This window comes from Perognathus longimembris, chromosome 1, assembly GCF_023159225.1.
Source record: "Perognathus longimembris pacificus isolate PPM17 chromosome 1, ASM2315922v1, whole genome shotgun sequence".
Taxonomy (NCBI): domain Eukaryota; kingdom Metazoa; phylum Chordata; class Mammalia; order Rodentia; family Heteromyidae; genus Perognathus; species Perognathus longimembris.
The window spans coordinates 128,475,624-128,500,471 of NC_063161.1; the positions used below are offsets into that span (position 1 = coordinate 128,475,624).

At 41.1% G+C, this 24,848-nt stretch overlaps 1 protein-coding gene across 1 annotated transcript in view; it reads left to right on the top strand.

Annotated features, from left to right (window-relative positions):
• The window catches only part of Aco1 (aconitase 1), a 50,452-nt gene that overhangs the window by 20,512 nt on the left and 5,092 nt on the right, over nucleotides 1-24,848 (top strand). The window contains exons 2-17 of the mRNA XM_048361207.1: nucleotides 981-1,099; nucleotides 2,115-2,283; nucleotides 3,272-3,409; nucleotides 7,257-7,326; nucleotides 7,449-7,632; nucleotides 8,345-8,484; nucleotides 10,375-10,546; nucleotides 12,530-12,630; nucleotides 13,768-13,884; nucleotides 15,676-15,835; nucleotides 16,958-17,093; nucleotides 17,936-18,020; nucleotides 18,748-18,904; nucleotides 20,301-20,425; nucleotides 21,993-22,097; nucleotides 22,651-22,793. Of these exons, the coding sequence (XP_048217164.1) occupies nucleotides 1,003-1,099; nucleotides 2,115-2,283; nucleotides 3,272-3,409; nucleotides 7,257-7,326; nucleotides 7,449-7,632; nucleotides 8,345-8,484; nucleotides 10,375-10,546; nucleotides 12,530-12,630; nucleotides 13,768-13,884; nucleotides 15,676-15,835; nucleotides 16,958-17,093; nucleotides 17,936-18,020; nucleotides 18,748-18,904; nucleotides 20,301-20,425; nucleotides 21,993-22,097; nucleotides 22,651-22,793 (2,099 nt within the window). The 5' untranslated portion in view covers nucleotides 981-1,002. The remainder of the gene's footprint in view (nucleotides 1-980; nucleotides 1,100-2,114; nucleotides 2,284-3,271; nucleotides 3,410-7,256; nucleotides 7,327-7,448; nucleotides 7,633-8,344; nucleotides 8,485-10,374; nucleotides 10,547-12,529; nucleotides 12,631-13,767; nucleotides 13,885-15,675; nucleotides 15,836-16,957; nucleotides 17,094-17,935; nucleotides 18,021-18,747; nucleotides 18,905-20,300; nucleotides 20,426-21,992; nucleotides 22,098-22,650; nucleotides 22,794-24,848) is intronic.

The window sequence follows — 24,848 nt, forward strand, 5'->3', positions numbered from 1 at the left end:
GTTTCAGATTTGGGAGCACTTGAGATTCCAGGTTTTTGAAGAAGGGGTACCCACCTCATACCAGATCTTGGACAGAGATGTGTAAACATATGTGTTTTCCAGTTTTGAAGTCATTATTAAAGGTTATATGTGTACATAGTTAAAAATATAAGTAATACTGAAGGATTGAAGGACACACCATAAAAACTAAGACTTCCAGCCAGGGGCTGGTGGCTCATGCCTGCAATCCTAGTTATTCAAGAGGCTGAGATCTGAGGATCACACTTCGAGACCATCCCAGAAAAGAAGTCCATGAGAATCTTATCTCCAATTCAGCATCAAAACAGCCAAGAGTAGAGCTATGGCTCAAATGGTAGAGTGCTAACCTTAGCCAAAAAACAAAAAAGCTCAGGAACAACCCTAAGCCCTGAGTTTGAGCCTCAGGACCAGCACCAGGAAAAAAAAAAAAAAAAGGAAAGGAGAGAGAGAGAGAGAGAGAGAGAGAGAGAGAGAGAGAGAGAGAGAGAGAGAGAGTCAGAGAATCAGAGAGGAAGAGTGGAAGAGAGAAAACCAGAAAATGGCAGCACTGGAGTCCCAACTTCCAAAGTTCAGGTTTGGACAATTGTACAATGTCATCTGTGTTGAAATATTGCCTCCTGCTAGGCAGGACAAGTCCAGATTGGAGGTCAGTCTATATCTTCACATTCCTATGAGGGGCATCCACCATTTCCCTCTTCATTGCCTCTTAGCAGTGGAAGGATCCTGGGAAGTTATAGAAATAAGACAAGTTGGAGTTGTATGTGGCTTGACAGGTGAACACTGGCTTTTTCAATAGCTTCACAGAAGCCCATTTCATTGCTAAGAACATCATTCTTTTATTCATTAAGCCCTACCCACCCCCATTTTGAAAAGAAAGCAAGTGATTCTTTAAGTGAATGTGTACCGTAACTGTTAAAGAGGGCCTAACTTCCAGAGTAAAAATTAAGTTATTTCTTTTTCAGGAAACTGTGACCATCAGTAATCATGAAGAACCCCTTTGTGCACCTTATTGAGCCCCTAGATCCTGCACAACCAGAAAAGAAATTCTTCAATTTGAATAAACTGGAGGATTCAAGATATGGTAGATATATAACTCTCATGTAATTGCTTTGTTTTAGCAATTGGAATATCATTCACTTAATGATTAAGCTTTGTAAAGTATTACCCTCTGGGAGAGTTGGAAGGGGGAGATAGCAAGTGAATGAGAAATGTTCTTGGATTAAGTACACCCATGTGTGCATACACACACACACACACACACACACACACACACCAACACATATTGGTGATTTTTGAGTAGGTAATGATCTATATGTATATGTATGTAACACAGTGTTTACATGTACTTACCCATCAATTTTATGTCAATTCCAACCCTAGGAGATCATGTATATAAAATATAAGAATTAGGAAGCTGAGTCCCAGAGAGAGCTACTGACATGCTCAGTAACAGATTATTTGAGGAGCAGGAAAAAAGAACCAAAGTCATTTTTATCCCAGACTCCTTGTTTATCCTACATTTATTGCCTTTTCTGAATAATATTGGTAATTTTCCTATACCAAGGTAGAATTTCTGTTTTTGAAATAAAATTAATTTTCTTTAGTTACTATAGTGTTTTCTTAGAAACTTCAGCTGCAAGTGACCATGTCATGATGTTTAGGGTTTTCTTTGGAAAGATGTCTGTGTATAATGCAGGTTCAATTACAATAATTGTAAATAGATTATTTTCTCTTCTTGAGCTTTAGTTTTTGTAAGAAATATGTTTTTGTATATATAAATGTATTTGTTACTTTGTAACTTACCGATAGTAAGATGTGATAAGTTAAGGAAAACTTCCATGTTATTGCAACCCAAGGCAAGACAAATCATTTAACATGAAAATTAAACTAATATTTTGGTTTGCTTTTTCGTCTGTGAATATTTTTTACTACCAAATGTCTCCAGTACCCTCACTGTCAGTTACTTTGTCCTCTTTCCCTGTTAGAAGAATAATCAGATGCCTCACATCAAGTTTATATACAGACTGACTACAAAGAGAACACTTCCCTTAAAATACCTTACATCTGTTTTCTAGTGACTTTCCCTTTACTTCCAGGACGTTTACCATTTTCTATCAGAGTTCTTCTGGAAGCAGCCATTCGGAACTGCGATGAGTTTTTAGTGAAGAAAAATGACATTGAGAATATTCTGAATTGGAATGTCATGCAGCACAAGAACATAGAAGTGCCATTTAAGCCTGCCCGTGTCATCCTGCAGGACTTTACGTGAGCCTAACATCACTTTTCTCTCCCCTGCCTCCCTTGTCTGCTTTAATGGCTTATAATGGCTTATAATGGCTATAATTTATCACCCAGTATTTGTACACATTTGAAAGCAAAAGGTGGCTCTTCCCATATTCACAAGAGTAAACTGGGATTGTCTCAGGCAGTCATATCTGCTCACATCCTGCCTATTCTTAGAAATGCTCACTTCCCTTCATGGCCTCTTTTCTGTGATATTACCCTGCCGTTTTAAAATAATGTTACCTTATTCCTTCCAGAAACCAAATTTCTTTTTTTCAAAGGAAAATGACTTATTTTAAACTTTTTAGATACTAGAAGGAATTCTTTTTTTTTTTTTTTTGGCCAGTCCAGGGCCTTGGACTCAGGGCCTGAGCACTATCCCTGGCTTCTTCCCGCTCAAGGCTAGCACTCTGCCACCTGAGCCACAGCGCCCTCTCTGGCCATTTTTCATATATGTGGTGCTGGGGAATCGAACTGAGATCTTCATGTGTAGGAGGCAAGCCCTCTTGCCACTAGGCCATACTCCCAGCCCCTAGAAGGAATTCTTTACTTGACATAAATATAACACATAGCCTATTTTTCTGCATTAGATCCATTCCTTAAAATTTGGTCTAAAGTTGAAGGTGTAGTCTATCTTCTCCTGGCCTTTGATTCCCCTCTCACCTCCTTTTATAAATGGGAAGCAGTTATGGCAAAAAAGTTTCCAAGCCTTCCCACAGTTTCTCTACCAGGCTGCAGTTGTGGCCTAGTTTTTACAGCTGTGCGTCAAGAGTCCATCTGTCATAGCACCTACCACTTATGAGATTTCTGCTCAAAGAAATATGCTTAGGAATGTCTACCTTTCTAAGTTGCCCACTGTTAGTTCCTCTGATGAATGGCCCCTTGTCAGCACCGTCAATGGTAGCAAAATTGCAAAATCCAATTACACACGGTAAAGGCTTAGCTGCTGTTTAATCCTTTCTTCCTCCAGAGGTGTGCCAGCTGTGGTTGACTTCGCTGCCATGCGAGATGCTGTGAAAAAGCTGGGAGGAGATCCAGAGAAAATCAACCCTGTCTGCCCTGCCGATCTTGTGATTGATCATTCCATCCAGGTTGATTTCAACAGAAGGTGAGGGCAGAATTAGGGTGAATTCTTGAGTGTTCTGCTTTGTGAAAAATCTAGGAATAGAAGTTGGTTTTGTTGTTGGCCTTTTCTTTTCAAAATGTGTTTATCTACTTCAAAGAAAATCTTTAAAAGGTATTTCCAGAAAAATTCAAACTGAATGCAGACTTGGCAGTGAATTTCTGTTGAGGAGAATAGATTCTTTAAGGATTTTTTTTGTATGTATATTTACTTTGGTTAAGAGCAGTCTGCATTTGTATTCAGCTTAAAGTTTAAGTGAAACAGACGTTACATTAAGTTCTACCATGAGAGCTTGTCAATATAAGTATGTGCTTAACTGAGTTAAGATTGTTTTCATCCCCTGGAGCTTTTTTTCTTTTATTGCTGTTTTTTTAAATTTTGTTTCATTTGTTTCCATTTTGCTTTGGTGGTAGTGGAGACTGAATTCAGGTTACTTGCTAGGCAGATCCTCTACCATTGACCTAGGCCCCTCAAGCCTTTTTGCTTTGGTTATATTTGAGGGATAAGGCCTCTCAGTTTTGCAGGAGCCAGCCTAAGTTGTGACCCTTCTGATCTCTGCCTTGGAAGTAGCTAAGATTATAGGCATGACCTCTACATCCATATACTTGGCACATTACTCCTCTTTTTAGTCCCAAGTGGTTGTTTTGTATCTAGCTATTCTGTGGGTCTCTGGGGTTTCTGTAAGACTTTCTTTTTCTCTCTACTTCTGTTTATTCTTTTGTTGTTCAGAATAGGGACAGCCTTGCAGTAGTATTCTGGAAATTTAATATTCTTTGTTCTAGAATTTAGAATTTCCACTTCCAAGCTTGCCTTTAATCAATAACTAAAATCCAGAAGAAAGGCAGGGAATGTGGCTTAGCGGTAGAATGCTTGCCTAGCATGCATGAAGCCCTGGGTTCGATTCTTCAGCACTACATACACAGAAAAAGCCAGAAGTGGAGCTGTGGCTCAAGTGGTAGAGTGCTATCCTTGAGCAAAAAGAAACCAGGGACAGTGCTCAGGCCCTGAGTCCAAGCCCCACGACTGGCAAAAAACAAAACAACAACAACTAAAATACAGAAGAAGCCAATAATGTTCATAGCCAATAATGTCCATTAAAGTATTACAAATGTGAAAGAAAGATGAATGGTTTGTTAAATCATCCCAGAAGCCAAGTATTAAATAATCATTCAGTTATGTTTATCTATAAAGTGTTTTATGATTCTTGGAACAAGCCCATAGTAATAACTCAGTGAGCCAGGTACTACACTGTATGTGTAGAAATCTCAGCTAGACAAAAGTTACATGGGAATTAAAAGATGAGAAAGAGGTGCTAAAGCAATTGGGATTGTAACTGGGTTTTGCATATTTTTACAGTAAGAAGCTGTTATTTGATACTTTTCTTTAAGTCACATGAAATAAACCATTCAAAGGGAAATAAACATCGCCTTGGAGATTTGGCTGGGTTCCATACAAACTCAAAGAACATTTAGGAAATGATCACTTTACAATTAATATTACAATATTTATCCAGATAAATTTTAAAATGTACTTTTTTCTCTGAATTGACAGTTCTTGGGTAAAGAGACTGAATTCCCACCAACTTTCTTTTTCCTTTGGACTCTGAATCCATCCTTAGCAACCTGCACTCACTCCTTTAAATCCCAGGGAAGAGTTAAAGACATAAAATGTTACTGTATTTGACAGTTAAGGCTGTTTCCTAAAGTCCCCTCCAGAAATGTTAACAGTGGCCTTACAACACAGGGCGAGCCTCATCTTGGAGATGCTCATTGATGTAGATAGCTTACCTTCATTTTGCCTGGCTGGAAGGTCAAAGGACTAATGGAGATAGAAGTGTAATTTCTAAGATCTCTTGGTTTACAAGTCAGAGTATTCGTGGTTGTTAGTGCATCCAGGTCATCACTTAGTTTACCTTGACTTCCCCCTTTTACATCTTGACTTCCATCAACTCTGGTCTCAGGTTTTTATGTCTTTCTCATTTACACTGTGAACATTTCATTATGAAAACTGCAAAGTCCAGAGGGTGGCCTTCTAGTCTTAATATCCAAGTCTAAGCCAGCTGCTGATTCCAGCTACTAAAGAGGCTGAAATCTGAAGGATTCTGGTTTGAGGACACCCTAGGCAGAAAAATTCACTAGGCTCCATCTCCAAAATAACTAACAAAGAGCAGGACTGCACGTGTGGTTCAAGTGTAGAGTGTCATACTAACAAGAGAGAGGCCTAGGTTCAAACTGCAGTACCACAGAGAGAAAAAAAAACCCACAAAAAAATAGATACCCCAAACTAGTAAACATACATATGTAATTGAAGGAGAAAATTAGAATTGTTTTCACTGATGGTGTTTTGTTCTCATTTCTTGGGTTTTGGTTTTGCAATTTGACCTCCTGATATTGTTCCTCATTTTTATTCTTACAGCTCTTCCAGAGATAAGGGAAAGGGATGATAGAGTGATCCCTCTTCCAGTTATTTCTAAGCACTTGGCGTACTTCGAATAATATTGGCTTAATGTTGTATTTGGGAATGTAGGATATAGCTCTTATATACATCGGTGTAATATTTTACACAATTACCTTGGAATTACCTCCTTTTTTTCCTAGCAAGAATTTCTGACAAGACCTCATACATGTGAAAACTGTCTTCTTTTTAAATTATGATTTGTGAATTTCTAGAGCACCGTGATTCAGTGAGATTCTCAGAAACTGAACTATGTCCAAATTTTGTAACTAAGAAGCAGTTTTTCTGTTTATCTGTGAGGTCATTCACATTCACAGGGATATTAAAAGTTCACAAGATGGAGATAATTTAGGCAAGTTTCAAGTAGTAAGAATTCTGAATTCTAGGTCTGTTTATTCATTCCAGTAATTTAGAAGTAAATGAATTGAACAAGGCTCAGTATAAATGGATGTTTTGTTTTCAGAGTAAATAGGTTTCTACCTGGAATTATTCTAACTTGGAAAGCCTGAACATTGCTGGCTGCTGACCCTCTTTTGTGAATATGTTGCTTTCGTCACACCAATGTTTCCAGCATTTCATGGGGCCAGCATTCTCCTTGCCCCCTGCTCCTGCTAGGTGAAGTCCTGGCAGCCTCCTGCTGCTGGAGGAACGAGGGCAAAGGACAATAACTTGAGTCCTGAAGTGCTCAAAGTGCAGCAGAGGAGATGGGCAGTGGCCACATGAACAAGAATCTTACTCAGAAGTAGAAATGATGGTTGGAGATCCCTTCTGGTTTTGTTTCTATTTTTGTCAGACTATTTAACAAGCCTACTATGGACCAGTATTTGTTCATGAAACTAGTTAGATTAGAAGAAGAGACTCGTGAATGTGCCATTTTAATATCATTGGAAAGTGTAGTCACCCAAAGAAGGCACAAAATCATCCTGAAAGTGACTGAGGTTCTTGACATTGCCAATTGGGGCCACACAAACAAGGGAACATGCCAGCCCACATGTAGCTTAGCTCAGAGAAGTGGTAAGGTCATGAAGGGAAAGGGGTGCACAAACAAGGGTTCCCTAAATGTCTTCCACTACTGTTGTACAAATGCCTTGAACTTGCTTATTGAAGTCAGACTTCACTATTTATAGTAACATCATTCAGCTCATGTTTCCTTTCCACCATGCTTGAGGACATTGTAAGGAATCGCTTGAGCCAGATAACTTGTTTGTATAAATTTTGAAATTTGCCTCTCCTTTTCTAGATTGTAATAGTGAAATTTATAATACTATCCAGCAGGTGGGAGAATGCACCTGCAACTTTGTTTATTCATTACCCACTAAATGTAACCATTAACTTCTTCAGCTTTGAAATTCATACAGTTAGTTTTTCTTTCTAACAGGACAGACAGTTTACAGAAGAATCAAGACCTGGAATTTGAAAGAAATAGAGAGCGATTTGAGTTTCTGAAGGTATGGGCCAAGTTTGGTTTCACAGTTCAGTCTACTGATCATGGGGTATGAGGGGCATATATGAGATGGACTGGTAGAAGTATGACTGATGTTCATGGCGTTCTCTCCTTGTTCAATCCTAGTGGGGTTCCCAGGCCTTTCGCAACATGAGAATTATTCCCCCTGGTTCAGGAATCATCCACCAAGTGAATCTGGAGTATTTGGCAAGAGTGGTATTTGACCAGGATGGATATTATTACCCAGATAGCCTCGTGGGCACAGATTCACACACTACCATGATAGATGGCCTGGGCGTTCTTGGTTGGGGTGAGTGTTCTCTCTCCAACCATTATTTCTACTTCTGGTATTCCAAGTCACATCACATCTCAGTGGCATGTATTTGCATGACCATAAGTATCAAAGGAGTGTTTTTGTCCCCTGTCCTATACTTACAGTGACCGGAAAAGCACTCAATTTGTATTTGGAAAAAATCAACTAGAATGAGAGGTTGGGAGCACTTCACATAAGTGAAATTCATATGCGATATTTAACAATAGAGATTTGGGGTTTTTTGTTTGTTTTTCATTTTGTGCCAGTTCTTTGGGCTAACTCCAGGCTTCGTGTTCTTACTCAGCTTTCTTGCTTACAGATGGCAATATACTGCGGGCATCACACTCCTGTCTAGCTTTTTTGCTGGTTAATTAGAAATGGAATCTCACAGATTCTTCTCCCTGGCCTGGCTTTGAAGTGCAATCATCATACCTCAGACTCCTAAATAGCTAGGATTATAGGTGTGTGAACTATGGCACCTACTAACTGTGGAGATTTCTTAAACCTTACTCTCCAGTGTAGCACAGAGGGTTCCAGGTATCAGGGTGGGGAGCCCATTTTGAAAAACACTGTTAAAGTTTTTATAGAGCAACAGAGGAAATAAAATAGCTGTTCCTCATAGAAAATGCTAAACATTGTAACTGGGTTTACTGCATTCTTAGCTGAGGGTATAGTGAGTTATTTTGTCATGTTGGTTGTTCCCTTGCAGGAGTGGGAGGAATCGAAGCAGAAGCTGTCATGCTGGGCCAGCCCATCAGTATGGTGCTTCCCCAGGTGATTGGCTACAGGCTGGCAGGGAAGCCCCACCCTCTGGTGACATCCACTGACATTGTGCTCACCATTACCAAGGTAAGGACATGTTACCTCTCCTGGGGTCTTGGACAACCAATGACAGGTAGAGTCTGGGTTTCTGTGTGCTGTGGAAATTCTGGGGAACAATACACTGATCATTTTGAAGGGATGAGATAAGTTTTGATAATTATGTTTCATTTTTTTGTCATGTTCATTTTCCTTTTGCCTAATTTTTTAATTGTGACATAGTTAAGCTATATGTAAATTAAGATATTTATATGCCTACCACTTAGATTTGGCAGATGATAAGATTTTACCATATTTTGGAATCTATTTTTTTTTTCTTTTGGCCAGTCCTAGGCCTCGGACTCAGGGCCTGAGCACTGTCCCTGGCCTCTTCTTGCTCAAGGCTAGCATTCTGCCACTTGAGCCACAGTGCCCCCTCTGGCCATTTTCCATTTATGTGGTGCTGGGGAATTGAACTGAGAGCTTCATGTGTAGGAGGCAAGCACTGTTGCCACTAGGCCATACTCCCAGCCCCTGGAATCTATTTTTAAACAACTAATATGCATTGTTTATGGCTGAGCCTGCCTTCCTACTCTTAGATATAGTCGCACAATCACTTTAATGAGATTGAAAGCCACTGCCATATAAATGGTTATGCTTTTTTGTTTTGTTTTGTTTTTTGCCAGTTGTGGGGCTTGAACTTGGGGACTGGGTGCTGTCCCTGAGCCTCTTTGTGCTCAAGGCTAATGCTCTACCACTTGAGCCACAGCACCATTTCTAGCCTTTTCTGAGTAGTTTATTGGAGGCAAGAGTCTCACTTGGACTTTCCTGCTCAAGCTGGCTTCAAACTGCAATTCTCAGATCTCGGCCTCCTACGTAGCTAGGCTTACAGGTGTGAGCCACTGGCATCTGGTTGGTTATACTTTTGATACATTTTTTCCCACGTGATTCTTTATATAAGTAGGTTCTTTATATTTAAGTAGTAAACTCATTTCATGAATGTTATTTGACTTTAAAATTTTTCTTCTGTATTTCAAGTTACATTATTATAACAGACATTTTCCCAAGTTGGAAAATATTAAGACTTACATCTTAAGCTCTTATAAGAAACTATCATTGGCTGAGATCAAATCTTGCCAACTCTGTGTTCAGGCCAGCTTCAAATCATGATCCCTTGACCTCTGCTAGTTAGCTGGCATTACAGCCTTGAGCTACCATACCTGTCTGTGCTGTTTTTCAAATATGGAACAATATAGATCGCACTTGACATAAAATTTGGAAATATTCACCTAGCAAAAACAGCTTTTTTCATCTTTGAAACTGGCTTCATGTAGCACTAAGCTGGCCATGAGCCTCACTCCTGGCTGATGTCACCTGTGTAGAAAAGACTGTTGCTTTGTCATGTACCTGTAACTGGAATCTTGCTGATTATCTACTTACATAATAACTGGTTTAGCCTTATTTAGTTTGAAAGAACTTACTTTTTAGCACTTCTAGGCACTTGTATTTTATTAGAGGGTCTTTTTCATTTTGAAAAACTTTCTTTAGAGTTATTTGGGAAATTACTTTTTCTTGAGAAGTATTTTGCCATAATTATACACGAGAGTCAGGAGAAAGGCAGTACTAAATCCCTGTTACCTTTCTCTCAGCTCCCCAGTGGTTATATCTATTTGCAGCATATTTCCCAAGAACTTAGCATGTGGCACATCTCATCCCTCCCCATTGTTCCCAGTAATGTCCTTTGCTATCCCTGGGATCAATGGAGGATGCCATGCTACTGAGATGATGTTGTTTATTTTTTTAAGTAATCTGAAGCATATTGGGCTAACTTACTGCTTGTGTTTATTCAAAAGGGTAGTGTATGAAACTACAAGAGGGCAGTTGTATGTTTTCAATGTGAGCCATCAAGTTTCAAACTTCTCTGTTGTTTCTGCTGCTTAGCACCTCCGCCAGGTTGGGGTTGTGGGCAAATTCGTGGAGTTCTTCGGCCCAGGAGTAGCTCAGTTGTCCATTGCTGACCGAGCTACAATTGCTAATATGTGTCCAGAGTACGGAGCCACTGCAGCCTTCTTCCCTGTTGATGAAGTTAGTATCAAGTACCTGGTGCAGACAGGTAAGCGAGGCTCGGGAAGGCAAAGGTCTTCTGCTGGAAATCTCATTCATCATGGAGAATCCAAACCCACTATCTTCCTGTGCTCTGAGTTACAATTACATATTTTGTCCTGCTTTTGGAGTCAAAACATATTGTTGAGATTTAAGAAAGTCTATACAGATGGTACAGGTACTAGAAAGAGCTTGGTGTTTCAGAAGCCTGGATGCTGGATTTCAACTGCTAGTTTATAGTCATGAAGCTAGTGATCTTAGTAATAATGACTGTTGTTGGAAGTAGCTAGTGTACCACACACTGGGCATGCATTAGCTGTCATCATTGTCACACAGATGTGTGAAGGCAAGGTAGACTGACTCATTAGGCAGTCCAGTAGGAGAAAAATTGAAGATCAGAAAAATGTTACTACCCAAAGTTAGTAAATAGCAGAGCCAGGATCCAGCCTGCAGCTGCCTGACTCTAATTGTCTTAACAAATGTAAATCTGACCTAGAAGACATTTGATATTTGATGTTATAAACTTACTGAGAAATAAGCAAACAGAAAAGTATGCTGATGACAAAGGAGAAAGTGTTCAAAGTGGTTTTATATATGGGAAGGCCAGCAGAGAATCCATGGGCTGAGACTTGAACAGATGGATGAGGGAAGTGAGAGTTTGAACCAGGCTTGAGTAGGGTTTCATAAGGCTTTTACAGACTCCAATAAATCTCAGCTCTTGTGATAATGGGAGGAAATTCTTCTGGAACTAGTAACTGTGATAAAAAGGTTCATTTTTAAAAAAGCTTTTATTAAGTCTAACCACATCCAAATTCATGTGCCTTTGTTTCCCCCAAAGAATTAGAAGCAAAAAGGATGTGGAAGTTGTTTTTTTTTGTTTTTTGTGTTTTTTTTTTTTAAATAAAGAATAAATAGTTGTTGAGGGCAACAGAAAAGCAGGATGGCAGCTGGGAAAAGGAGAAAGGTTACAGAATGCTTCCAGAGGTCAGGTTCATTTCTAAAGGGCTGGAAGTGTCAACAAAATTCTTACTAATCCAGCAATACACTCATTACATCTATTAAATAGAGAGGAACAGTAAGACACTTTCACAAAATGAGAACCTTTCCTACTCAACCCTAGGGGAACTCTATCCTGTTCCGTCTTCACAGAAAAGAATCATAGCATGCAATCAACAATGGACTTGACAGTAGGCTATGTTCAGTATGTTGATAAGGAAGCTCCTAGCTCTGTTTTGGGGCTCCACAATGAAAGCCAATGACCTTGGCAAGTCATTGGAAACACACAAAGCACTCTGATGGATGGTTGGACCCAGCTTTTGGCCGGCTTAACTGTCAAAGAAGCAGGTCCCCTGCATATACTTTGTGAGTATTATTATCTTCAACATCACAGTCTTGATAAGAATCAAATAGCAGAATTGAGAGTCGTATTTCTGGTGGTACTGCACTTTGGACTTTGGAGTGGATCTTGGTTCAGCTGTATACCATTTGTAAACAAGAATACTTTTCTCATAAGGTTGTGATAAAAGATGATAGAGTTAGAAGCCATTCATTTAAGGCATTTTGCACATCGTGCCAGGCATGCAGGAAGCTCTCACTAGCGGAGTGGTTGGTCTGGGAGTCCATGGGGTCGTTATTTCAGAAGGAATGCAGCATGCCAAGTCTTCATGGGCAGCTGAGGGCAAACATGGAAGTAACACGTTGGGAATTTGGAGGTGCACTTTGACGATTAGTGTTAGAAACAAAAAAGAAGAGGAGTGCCTTCAGGTAGACCCAGATCTCTTTCCAGAAGATAGCTACTTGGTGAGGAATAGCAGGTCATTCAGGCTCCATCAAGATGAAGACAACATGGATCAGAGGGTTACACAACCAACTGTTGCTAAGTGTGTGTGTGAAATGCATATTCCTTTCCTAACTGCTGATGGAGGAGGTGACAGTTTAAGAACTGTCACCAGGAAATACTAACAAATCACTTTTCACTCCTTATGCCTTTTAGGTCGGGATGAAAACAAAGTGAACTACATTAGAAAGTACCTTCAGGCTGTAGGAATGTTCCGAGATTTCAGCGACTCCTCACAAGACCCAGACTTTGCTCAGGTATGAGATAGGAGCATCTTCCAGAAAACACGTTCCTTCTTTCCCAGAGTTGCACTTTCAGGCGTCCATTTTTTCTTGGGTGGAAGGTGCAGTACACTTGTGGGGATCGAGTCATTGCTACGTCATGGCGGGGGAGTAGGTGGTAAAGGCTGAAATACGAAAGGGATAAGTAAAGCATAAGCACTGTTGGAACTACAACAGATGCCATCTGCAGGGAAAGGGTTAAACTTCACTAGGGGAACTAGAGCTATTCACAGGCTGAAGGTTGTCACTGATGAAGTCCTGGAAAACAGTAAAGACATGGACACATCAGTTGATTCCATTTATCCAGTGACTTAACTTTATCTCCTGGGTTGCAAACTGAACCTGCATGTTTTGATGGGTTGAAGGGTAAGCCAGACTTAAAATCCTTTTTTTTTAAAAAATTTTTATTGAGAGAAGGAAATGCATAATGAAACTAAAGCCTATTCTCTGGAATTAATTACTTACTAGAATGTCTTCCCAGATCACCTTGGAACTGTGTTGGTTTTTGTTTTTTGTTTGTTTGTTTGTTTTTTGTTTGGTTTTTTTTTTTTTGGCCAGTCCTGGGCCTTGGACTCAGAGCCTGAGCACTGTCCCTGGCTTCTTCCCGCTCAAGGCTAGCACTCTGCTACCTGAGCCACAGCGCCCCTTCTGGCCATTTTCCATATATGTGGTGCTGGAGAATCGAACCAAGAGCTTCATGTGTTGGAGGCAAGCACTCTTGCCACTAGGCCATATTCCCAGCCCGGAACTGTGTTGGTTTATGTGTCATCAGTAGAAAACCCACCTCTACCTAATATTGACAATAAAAAAAAAACTATTAAGAATGGCTTCACAGAGTGGGGTGAGTGAAGACACTGCATAAGTATCCACTCTTATCTCTGAGAGGCAGCCCTAAGTCCTGCCTGTCATGCTTAAGTTCCCTGCTTGATCTTGGGAAGTAAATGGCTTGGGTCTTAAAAAGAACCTGGGCTTCTTTGTTTTAGGTTGTGATCATTTTTGTTTATTGGCTTGGGTTATACCTCACTATGACATTTGGTTTCTCTAGCCTGGCTTGTGCTGCTTCTTTGTGCCTGTAACATGAATGCTGTCTTTCCTTTTGGCTTGGGTTAACAGGTGGTGGAGTTAGATTTGAAAACAGTGGTACCTTGTTGCAGTGGACCCAAAAGGCCTCAGGACAAAGTTGCTGTGTCTGACATGAAAAAAGACTTTGAGAGCTGCCTTGGAGCCAAGGTAGGGCCATGTGTCCTGTTTTCTTACTGCTCAGGCTTTCCCCCCACTCCACAGGGAATCTTCCTGAAGCTGCTACTGAGGGCAAGTCTTGTTCATTCTAAAATCCTTAATGATTCCTTCACTGCTTGCCATCTGGGCAGCCTCCTTAGAGCACGTACCTGTGTGTAAACACAACTCAACCTTCCTATGGATGTCTACTTTTCACATGACTCTCTCCTTGTTGCTTGCCCCACTCTGAGCTTCATACTATGGTTTGTGTCAGCCCTTGCCTGTGTGGCCACCATGTTTCTTCTCCATCATCTGGTGTCCTAGTCTGCAAGCCCCTTCACACTTGGTACATACCAGCTTCACAACACAGCCTAATGTCTCCTAACACAAAGTCTTCTTTGCTTCTCTGGCAATTTCATGACACTTGGTCTGACAGCCTTTGATAGGCTATCATTTTCTTTAAATTATGTTGTTGGTACCTTATTTACATGTACAAATTCCCTGACTGAATCATACTGTGGAACATAGGACATGTGTGAGAATCACTTTGGTGTCCCACAAAGCACTCCGCGTAATATCTGTACACAAACTTCCAATTGGAGATTTTCCAAATAAAAAAAATAAACAGCAAAGATGTGTGATAACCTGTAATCCCAGCACTCAGGAGGCTGAGGGAGAGGGATTGTGAGTTCATCTCCAGGAGGGCTGCATAGTGACAGCCTGTTTCAAGAAAACATAAAGGAAAGGAACCCACCCTAGGATGCTAGCATTATGCCAGATATTCAGCACTATTTACATGATATAATAATTTACATGTCATAATAATTTACATGTCATAATATTGACTCTGATCAAAACAGCATCTTTCTCCAAATTTCCATCAATAGCTATTCATCCACATCTGTTAATCCATACAGGAATGTAAATAGAGTCTATATAGACTAATTTTGAACAAAATCTATAATTTCAGCATTCTTATTTTTGAAGAAAAAATATTACTAATTCCAGTGCACATTAAGATTCAAGAATTCTGACTGCCTTCTGTAAAGACTTTTTTTTAAAAATGAAGAAGCAAGGTACTATGCTCACACCTATAATCCTAGCTACGAGTCCAAGATCTGAGAATCATGGGTTGAAGCCAGCCTAGGAAGGAAAATTACACGAGAATCTTACTTCCAGTTAACCAGCAAAAACTGGCTCAAAAACTGTGGCTCAAGTGGCACTAGCCTTGAGCAAACCAGCTAAGGAATAGTGAGCAGGCCCTCAGTGAGCAGCCCCTCAGTTCAAGCCCCAGTACTGGTACACACACACACACACACACACACACACACACACACACACACGAAGAGAAGCTTAATTTTTCTGTAGCATTATGTGGTTAACTGGCAGAGATATTTGTGTTTTGGTAATAATTGGCCCTTAATATTACAGGTATGGAGCCAGGCTCTGGTGGCTCACACCTGTAACCCTAGCTACTCAGGTGGCTGAGATCTGAGGATTGTGGTTCAAAGCCAGCCTGGGCAGGAAAGTCCATGAGACTCTTATCTCCAATTAACCACCAGAGAACTGGAAGTGGTGCTGTGGTTCAAAGTGGTAAAGTGCTAGCCTTGAACAAAAGAGCTCAGAGACAGTGCCCAGACCCCGAGTTCAAGCCCTATGACCAACAAAGAAAAAAAATTACAGTTCCAAAATATTACTCCTCCTACCAAAGTAAAACCTTTGAACCATGTATATTTCCCTTCAGCATTTATATCCTGTATTTTTTCCTTCCTGTATATAATATGTACTTTTTTCTACCTATAGCAAGGATTTAAAGGATTCCAAGTTGCTCCAGACCATCACCATGACCATCAGACATTTATCTACAATAACAGTGAATTCACCCTTGCTCATGGCTCTGTGGTCATTGCTGCCATTACAAGCTGCACAAACACTAGCAACCCATCTGTGATGTTAGGAGCAGGTGAGTATGTGTGCATCCATCCCTGTGGATCTGAGGTAGAACCTGTATTGTCACTGTGTGGTACATGGGGGGCTCCCTGGGCCTTGCCTTTCTGGATACAGAGATGTCTGGCCCAAAAATACCTACACAAGAAATAGTATCCAAAGCAAAGTATTTAAGGTGGGATTCATAACATAGACTTGTAAAATCGACACTTAAAATATAGACACATAATAAGACTTTTTCTTTAGAATTATCACAGAAGATAAGTAGAGGAAAGCTGCTAATTTCTGCTAATGCCTAGAATCTCTATCAAACTTTAGAAAATACAAATAATAATAATGCTTTCTGTCATGTCATAGGCTTTATTCTCTGTACTGTCTTGGCAGATTGGTGGTTACATCTGAGGCAGGGCACAGGGCATGGGTTGGTAGGGCTGAAGGCTCAGTGCACCTGACCTCTTACACAATCCAGGTAAAGCAGTTAATATTTACTTGCAGGAGGTCACTAATACAAGATGTCTTTAGTTTCCAGATACTGAATCATTGTGTCCACAGGCCAGGGTAGACAGGAGAACTTTCTTTTAGAAGAGTTCATTTACTGGCCCTTGAGCTTTCCTTTTCTACAACCACCAAACCAGTTTTCTTAGGACACATCCCAAGCTGCTTTAGTCCTTGTCACTTTGCTCTCAGCACCCAGTTCTCTCATAACAGTCTCTGAATTTGTCCAAAGTTCAAAGTCCCAGGAGCAGGTGCTATTACACTTGAGAAATATCTGTATCTAGATTTTTACTTGAAGCCGAATGTCTTCCTTGCCAACCAATACACACATATATCCTTCTAGTTCTATTCTCCATCCCCATGGGGCATAATTAGAAAGATAACTTTTCCTCCAAAAATTAGAAACCAATTTTGTAACTTATTACTAAATATTTGGGGTTTATCCCTTCAACAAAAACATAAAAGTAAGCATACCCCCTTCCTTCATTTCTGTGACTGACTTTCCATCTCTGGAATCTATGTAAGTGTCCCTGGGCCATGAACTTTGGACTTCTTTTAGGCCGAAAAATCTGGCTCTTTCTGGGATCCTCTTGGCACCTAGAGCAGGTGTTCATGTACAGCACCACTCTTCACCATTTCACAGGGTTGCTGGCAAAGAAGGCTGTGAACGCTGGCCTGAATGTGAAGCCGTACATCAAAACCAGTCTGTCCCCCGGAAGCGGTGTGGTCACCTACTACCTGAGAGAAAGTGGAGTCATGCCTTATCTGTCTCAGCTTGGGTGAGAGTTTTCTTTGACATTCTTGTTTTTGTATTCCTCGTGTATCTTGCTGAGTCACCACGGAGCAGCTGTGGCCTTATCTGACGCTGTCTGATTACACAGTCTTCAGCAGATGGTTGATGGACTTCAACCTGACACTACTCAGGGCCCTGCTGTACAGTTGTGCTGGTTGTTCATGGTACAGTGGTGCCCTCTATGGGCCGAGCCTGTGCTCTGCTTTCAGGGCCTGTGCCCCAGTGTATATGCCCTTTTCACGTGCACACTGGAGTGTGCCAGGAGCTGCTTAGCGGCTCTGCCACAGAGGGGTATATCTTTTTATATGAAAAGAATTATTTACCATAGCTAACAACATTCAGATTCCTTCAGTCAAATTAGGTATTAGTTGCCAAATAGTTTCTCCCGTTCCCTGTTATTTTTAGTTTAGACATTTATTTTTCCGGGCACTGGTGGCTCACACCTATATTCCTAGCTACTCAGGAGGCTGAGCTCTGAGGATCATGGTTTGAAGATAGCCCAGGTAACAAGAGTCCGTGAGACTCTTATCTCAAAGAAAAGCTGGAAGTGGCACCATGGCTCAAATGGTAGAGTACTACTAGCCTTGAGCAAAAGGAAAGCCAGGGACAGCACCCAGACCCTGAGTTCAAGCCTCAGAAAAACCACAACTCTAGATCATTTGACTCTGTGATAAGTTCTTAAAATGTGAGTCAGATTCTTCTGTGATACAATATATGGAAATACTCTACAGATGGGAATACACACTGCTGCTCTTCATGGCCCATGGCCTCCAAGATGGGTTAATGGCAGAGCAGCTCCCTGAATGTGACTGTCTTTCTTGTGTCTAGGTTTGATGTGGTAGGCTACGGCTGCATGACTTGCATAGGCAACAGTGGGCCCTTACCTGAACCCGTGGTAGAAGCCATCACTCAGGTAGGTACAGAGGAGCCCTGGTCTTCAGAGACGTGGTTAACTTTACACGTGATAGATGACAAACAATGCATGGAAACAGGGTGAGATTAAGAGTATGATCTTTAGCACTAAAATTGTATAATCTAAGATTTAATCTGTGTGTGCCTCATTTTGCACACCTGTGCACTAAAGATGGCAATAGTGGCAGTTTTGTAGAGTTACAAGAATTCTGATGATGAAAGTGCCTGGCACTCAAGTAAGCTTAATTCTTACTGGTTTTGACTCCAATAACTCCAGAATTGTTTGCTCCTGGTCACGTGACAGTTGGTTCAATATAAAGCAAGTCCCCATGTAAATGAATGTAAATTCACTTGTGTTGGCTTTATTTGTGTTATGAGTTCTCACAGCCTTGAAGTTACCGTTGAATGTGTGTGTGTCACTTGGCTTCCTTCCCTTATATCTGCACTTTCCCACCAGTTCTTAAGCCAGCGAGCCATAGCAAGGACACTACCTTCTAACCTCCCTGGGCTTTTCTCAGGAGTAGCAATCACCTAATACCACTCTGTTGCTTTTGCTACAAGGAATCTACTGTTTGCCTTCTCTCTGTAGCAGATGAGGATAGGGTAAAAGGGCAGCTGGCAGAGCAGTATGTTCCTCTGATATGAAAGCTGTCGCAAATGGTCTTGTGATGTGGTGAGAAGTCTAAAACAATCTCTTTGTGACCTGATTTTTCTCTTGCCTTACTCAGGGAGACCTCGTAGCTGTGGGAGTATTATCTGGAAACAGAAATTTTGAAGGTCGTGTCCACCCTAACACCAGGGCCAATTATTTAGCCTCTCCTCCCTTAGTAATAGCATATGCAATCGCTGGAACCATCAGGATTGACTTTGAGAAAGAGCCACTAGGTAAGTTTTTGGTTTTGTGATTGTGATTCTTTTTCCTGATGAACTAAAAGAAAATAAAAATGAAGTAAATAAATTGCTGTTTTTGTTCGTGAAAATGATGTGTAGAATCCCAACAGATAAAGACAAAGGAGAATCTTTTCAGAATTCTCCAGTGAGTGACAGGATGCTGCTGAGGTTAAGAGGAGGCAAATGGGAATAGTAGGATTGGCTGTTCTGGTTTCTTCTGAAATTTATCCCTTCCCCCTCCCATGGGACTCTAATGACAGGCATTCTTTTAATATAGACTTTGTAGCTAAAATTCAGGAGAAATGACACTTTGTCTTCTTTCCCCTGTGCTTTTTGCTTGCTTTATGGCCCTGAATTCATTTTAAGCAGTCTCCCTTAGAGATCCATAGTATAACAGTTAGTATATGATTAATCCTGATTATCTGTGGATTCTGTGTTTGTAATTTTGCTCACCGACACCTGGCATCAGGGTTTCTTTCTCTGTTGGTTTTGTTCTCAGGATTGAACTCAGGGCTTGTGTTCAAGTGGAGGCACTGTAGCCTCGCCCCCAGTGCCATGTCTGCTACTTTCCCGGCATGTGCAGGAAGACTATAAACAATGTCCTTGTTACTGCCTGTTTAGGACCCTTTTATTTTTGCCCCACCCCCCCCCAACCCCGCCCACACACACACAGTCTGGTGCCTTTTGTGGTGACTTAGCTGTTTAAAATGGCCCTGGAGCACTGGGAAGAAGTACTGCCTGGTTCCCTAACACAAGCAGATTGTGATGTGCCTTGGGCTTGGACAGGCTTCATTCAGGCATGAGTTACAGTAGTGCTGTTGGCTGTAAGTCCCCTGTTCATGAGTCATCAATGTACAGTCAACCATCAGTGTCCCTAGGGCATTAATTTCAGGACCTTGTCTACCCACATCTTCAGATGCTCCATTGCCTTGTATCAAATGGCCTCGAGTTGATACATAACCTACACAAGCCAGCTCTGGATTGAATACCAATACAATGCAATTGTATATGAGTAGCTATATAAATATTGTATTATTTGGAGAATAATGAAAAGCACTATGTCCCTTACATATTTAGTACAGATATAATGTTTTCCCTAAATAGTTTCAAGGTATAGTTCAGTTTAGTAGACGTAAAACTCACAGGCATGAAAGACTGGCTACTTATTGAATAAGATGTATTTAAACAAAAGCACATATAACACAAGGCTGTGTATTGTGTAGGTCTGAAGGCCTAGCCTGTATTGCCTCTAGGGGTAAGGATCACATTTAGTGATTTGATACTGACCCTTCTAGCATAGAGACACTGAGAAAAGCCCCTCCTATGTGCAATAAGGAGGTGGAGCAGTAAGAAGAATGCTTCTCACTGATAACATTCATGTTTTCCCTAGGAGTGAATGCAAAGGGACAACAAGTGTTTCTGAAGGATATCTGGCCGACTCGAGATGAGATCCAGGCAGTAGAACGACAGTTTGTAATCCCTGGGATGTTTAAGGAGGTCTATCAGAAAATAGAGGTGAGGTCCCTCTCAGGATCTAAGAGAAAGACTGTCCTTCCTGTTACAGCTGCACACCTGCAGGGAGTATAAGCTAGAGGGAATAATATGTATGTTTTTGGATAACTAAGGAAGTGATTTTCAGTCACATGACACAATTTTATAAACCCCGACACTCCCCACATGTTCCTAGTATCACTGAAGGATAATGGTTGGACTGGTTGAACATACCATTCAGTGCATTATTTGGTTGCTTTAAGAATATAGTAAAGCAGGCGCTGGTGGGTCATGCCTGTAATCTTAGTTACTCAGGAGGCAGAGATTCAAAGCCAGCCTGGGCAGGAAAGTTCATGGGACCCTTACCTCCATTTAACCACTGGAAAACCAGAAGTGGTGCTGTGACTCAAAGTGGTAGAGTGTTAGCCTTGAGCAAAAGAGCTCAGGAACAGCACCCAGGCCCTGAGTTCAAGCCTTGTGACTGACAAAACACACATATACGTATGTACATATAAAAATACACATATATATGCATATATATACATATATATAGTAAATATAAGAAGTACCAAACTCCAGAAATAAGAACTTTCTGTGCATTTTACAAATAGGAGAAAGTGAGTGGGTCTCAGTGTAGTTTTCTGAGGTTCTTTGATGTCATTCCTTTTCCTGTTGCCTGTGTTAAGCTGCTCAAGGATTTGAAACGAGGGGACTATCCCACAAGCAGCTTATTAGGAAATAGTGTTAGAGAGTTTGGCAGGTGTCAAGTTAAACATATTTGTTCAAGAGCCAAATTAATGGATCTGTGAAGAATTCGAGCCAGTTTTTAATTCGTAGCAGCTGTTGTTGCTCTCCAGTGTCTATGAGACCAGGAAGTTCACACTTCCCAAAATATTCAGAGTAAGTCATCTTACCTTTGATATGATCTGGATAATTATTTCATGAGCTATGGATAAGCAACAGCTTAGTCTAAAAATTAATAAGTAGAGAGCAAAGAATTGTATTATCTCAGGATGCCTGTGGGTCAGACACCCAGGTGTTCTGTTGTCATAAGGCTCAGACAAGATGTCCTGAGGGTGCATTGCCTAGTGCAGGATGTGGGTAGACACTGGGGGGCTGGGCTGAGAGCTTCAGTTCCTCACCGGCTGTTAGCTAGAAGCCTTTGTCATGGCCTTCTCCATGGTCTCTTCAGAGCTCACCCTGGGATCCATGGTCTCTTCAGAGCTCACCCTGGGATCGTGTTTCCACCAGAATAAGCAAGAGGGCAGGAGTCAGAAGGCAGAGTCTGTAACTCCATCTTGGCATTCATTACTAGCTGGGAGGAGATGACTCAGGGTGAATCCCAGGAAGTAGAATCATACCCGCCATTTTACTAGAGCTCTTACATTTTTAAGTTACTAAGTAAGGAATTATCTTAGTATAAAGGAACTCTTTTGTCAATATAAAACTATTTTTAAAAGTGGTTTTTGTTGTATTTCTGAACTGGAATATTTATTTAGCATGTTTAATTTTCCCTGGGATGGAATATGATTTAATGTGTCTGTATTTTTCTTTCCTTCTTTCCTTCTTCCTTTCTTTCCCTTTTTTTAAGACTGTCAATGAAAGCTGGAATTCCCTAGAAGCTCCATCAGAAAAATTGTATTTCTGGAACCCCAAATCTACATACATTAAATCGCCACCATTCTTTGAAAACCTGGTATGACTTTTTTTTTAGTACAATGAATTCTTTTTGTTTTAAAAAAAAGTGTATTTTAAGAAAATACATTTTACTACCCCATTCCCTTGCTTGAAATACCATCTTGTTAAAACCTTTGCCTAGTCAAGTGGAAAGCGCTGTGACTTTCATGGGACACTGGGAGGTCTGTTTGTAGGGGCTGTTTCTCTGTGTGGGACTGTGTGTGGCTGTGGGGAAGCCCCTGAGCTGCTTCAGGAGAACATTCTATACGCCTAAGGGGTCACTGGGAGGGGCAAGGCAGAGAAGCAAGAATTCCAGTTGACCCCCATCCCTAAGGAGTTGTGTGGAGAGGAGGGGAGACTGGTTTGTTTTGTTGCTTTGGAGAGGATAGTGCCAATTCTCTGCCTTTTCTTCTAGCCTGAGTGAACTCACCTTACTTCTCTAAGCACTCAGTCAAAACCAGAACAGGAAAATTCTATGTGCAGCAGGGAAGAGATAATACTCAGTTCAGATCACTTGGTGATGTGTTTTGAGAAAACCTGGGCAAATGCTGCCTTGTCATTTTCATTGCTAGACTTTAGATCTCCAGCCTCCCAAGTCTATCGTGGATGCCTACGTGCTGTTAAATTTGGGAGATTCGGTAACAACTGACCACATCTCTCCAGCTGGAAATATTGCAAGAAACAGCCCTGCTGCTCGCTACTTAACTAACAGAGGGTAAGTCTGCATGAGGTGGGAAAAACTTAGGGTAAAGTAGAGAATATGGGTTCAGTGAAGACAGCGTTTCTCTTTTTCACATGGTGTCTTTGGAATCGAATTTGTTTTTCACTGAACCCCGGGGCTTGAAAAACAGTCAGTTTTTCTGTTTATTGGTTACGGGCACCCCAGGAGAACCTGTCAGCATGTGACTCCCAGCAGGGGGCAGAAGAGTCACCTTGTCTTGGAGCAAGTGTGCCCATCAGCCTCAAGTATCATCTCTGCCCCCAAATGGAGAACCAGCAGTGACAGAACCCAACAGGTCAGGTCCTGGTTGAGAAGTATAATGTTTACAGAGAACTGCATTATATAAGTATTTTCTATTATATTGATGGGAATTGAGGTTAGAGGTTCTCAAGTTTGATATCCCAGGACAATGTCACAGCTCCTGTCCCAAAGTGTAGCCAGCCCTGTGGGGATGGAGCACAGAGATGGTGAGTCTTCACCTCTTTTTAATGTATGAGGTCTTTTAGGAATTGAATGAAAGCCAGTATCTCTTCTCAAAATGAGCCAGCCCACAACATTTTAGATAGGACCTCTGGGGTTCCTAGGCATGCTTACCTGCTCCTGAAGCCAAGTTAGACCAAACACTAAATCCTATTAATCCTCGTATTACTCCCTACTGTTTTAAGAAGTGGGTCAGTCATTGTGTTCCTTGTAAGATAATGTTCTTGATAGCACAAACTCTCCTTTGTATTGGTTCCCAGAGAAAAGATTTTTTTTCCTCTGTTTTGGGAACCAGAAAAAATGTATCCCGCCACATTGGTACTAATGTGATTTTATTTTGTAAAAGTTGTAAGTTGTGTTGTCAGCATGTTGCTTACCTTTGTATACATTTCTTAATAAGTCAAACCTACTTGGAGCACATGGCTGAGGTTTAATCAGAAGAATGTCAGCAGAGGGCAAGAGGTGCACATAACCATTAAACAGGTGCGAGCAGCCTGGTGGCCAGAGGTTGTCAAAGCTGTGGTCAGGTTGATCACACATCATCTCAGGATTGGTCTGGTGGGGCCTGGTCATGGTGAGATCATTGGTGGCTTAGGGACAGTTCACTTCTTGTTAGATTGTGATATCAATCAGTCCTGCTCTTTCTGGATTCCAAGGTGGCTGCATAGACAACAGGTCAGAACAAAGACAGATGTGAAATGGCAGCTGGCCAAATAGATGCCACTGCTTTTTTTTTTTTTCTCCTTCTCCTCCTCCTCCTTTTCCATCTCCTTCTTCTTTTCCTCCTTCTCCTCCTTCTCCTTTGTCTTCTTTTCTTCTCCTTCTCCTTTTTCTCTTCTTCTTCTCCTCATCCTCGTCCTCCTCCTCCTTCGCCTATACCAGATCTTGAACTCAGACTCTCACACTCTTTCCCAACTTGCTTGCTCATGGCGGGCACTCTACCACTTGATCCATGCCTTTAGTCTAGCGTTTTGCTGATTAATAGGAAGTGGAGTCTCACAGACTTTTCTGTTCAGGCTGGTGTTCTTCCAACTTCAGTTTTTCAAGTCTCAGCCTCTTGGATAGCTATGATTATAGGCATGGGCCACTGTGGGTGCCTGATTATTGTTTTGTTTTGTTGTTTTGCTTTTGGTGGTGCTGAGATTATAATCAGGATCTTAGGCTTGCAAAGCCAGCACTCTTACCACTGAGCCAAACTCCTGATACCATTGCTTTTTCTTCTAAAGCAGTTTCAGATATTTTCAGCATATTTGTTGACTCCTATCTAGCTAACGTACCAACTACCCCTTGCTTGTATTTTTTTTAATTTATAGCTTACTCTGATGAATAAACAAAATAAATACTCCTAAGAAATGTATCCAATGCCTAACATATGAAACTGTAACCTCTCTGTACATCAGTTTGATAATAAAAATTTGAAAAAATAAAATAAAGTCCCTCTTGGTTCTTCTATCTAGGTTTGAATGCCTCTAAGTTGATCCTGGAAATAGTTGGTTTTTGCCCTTCTCTGTTCCATGTGTCACTGCCTAGGCGAAGCTCTGAGAACAGCTTTTCCAACTTGGGGAAGAG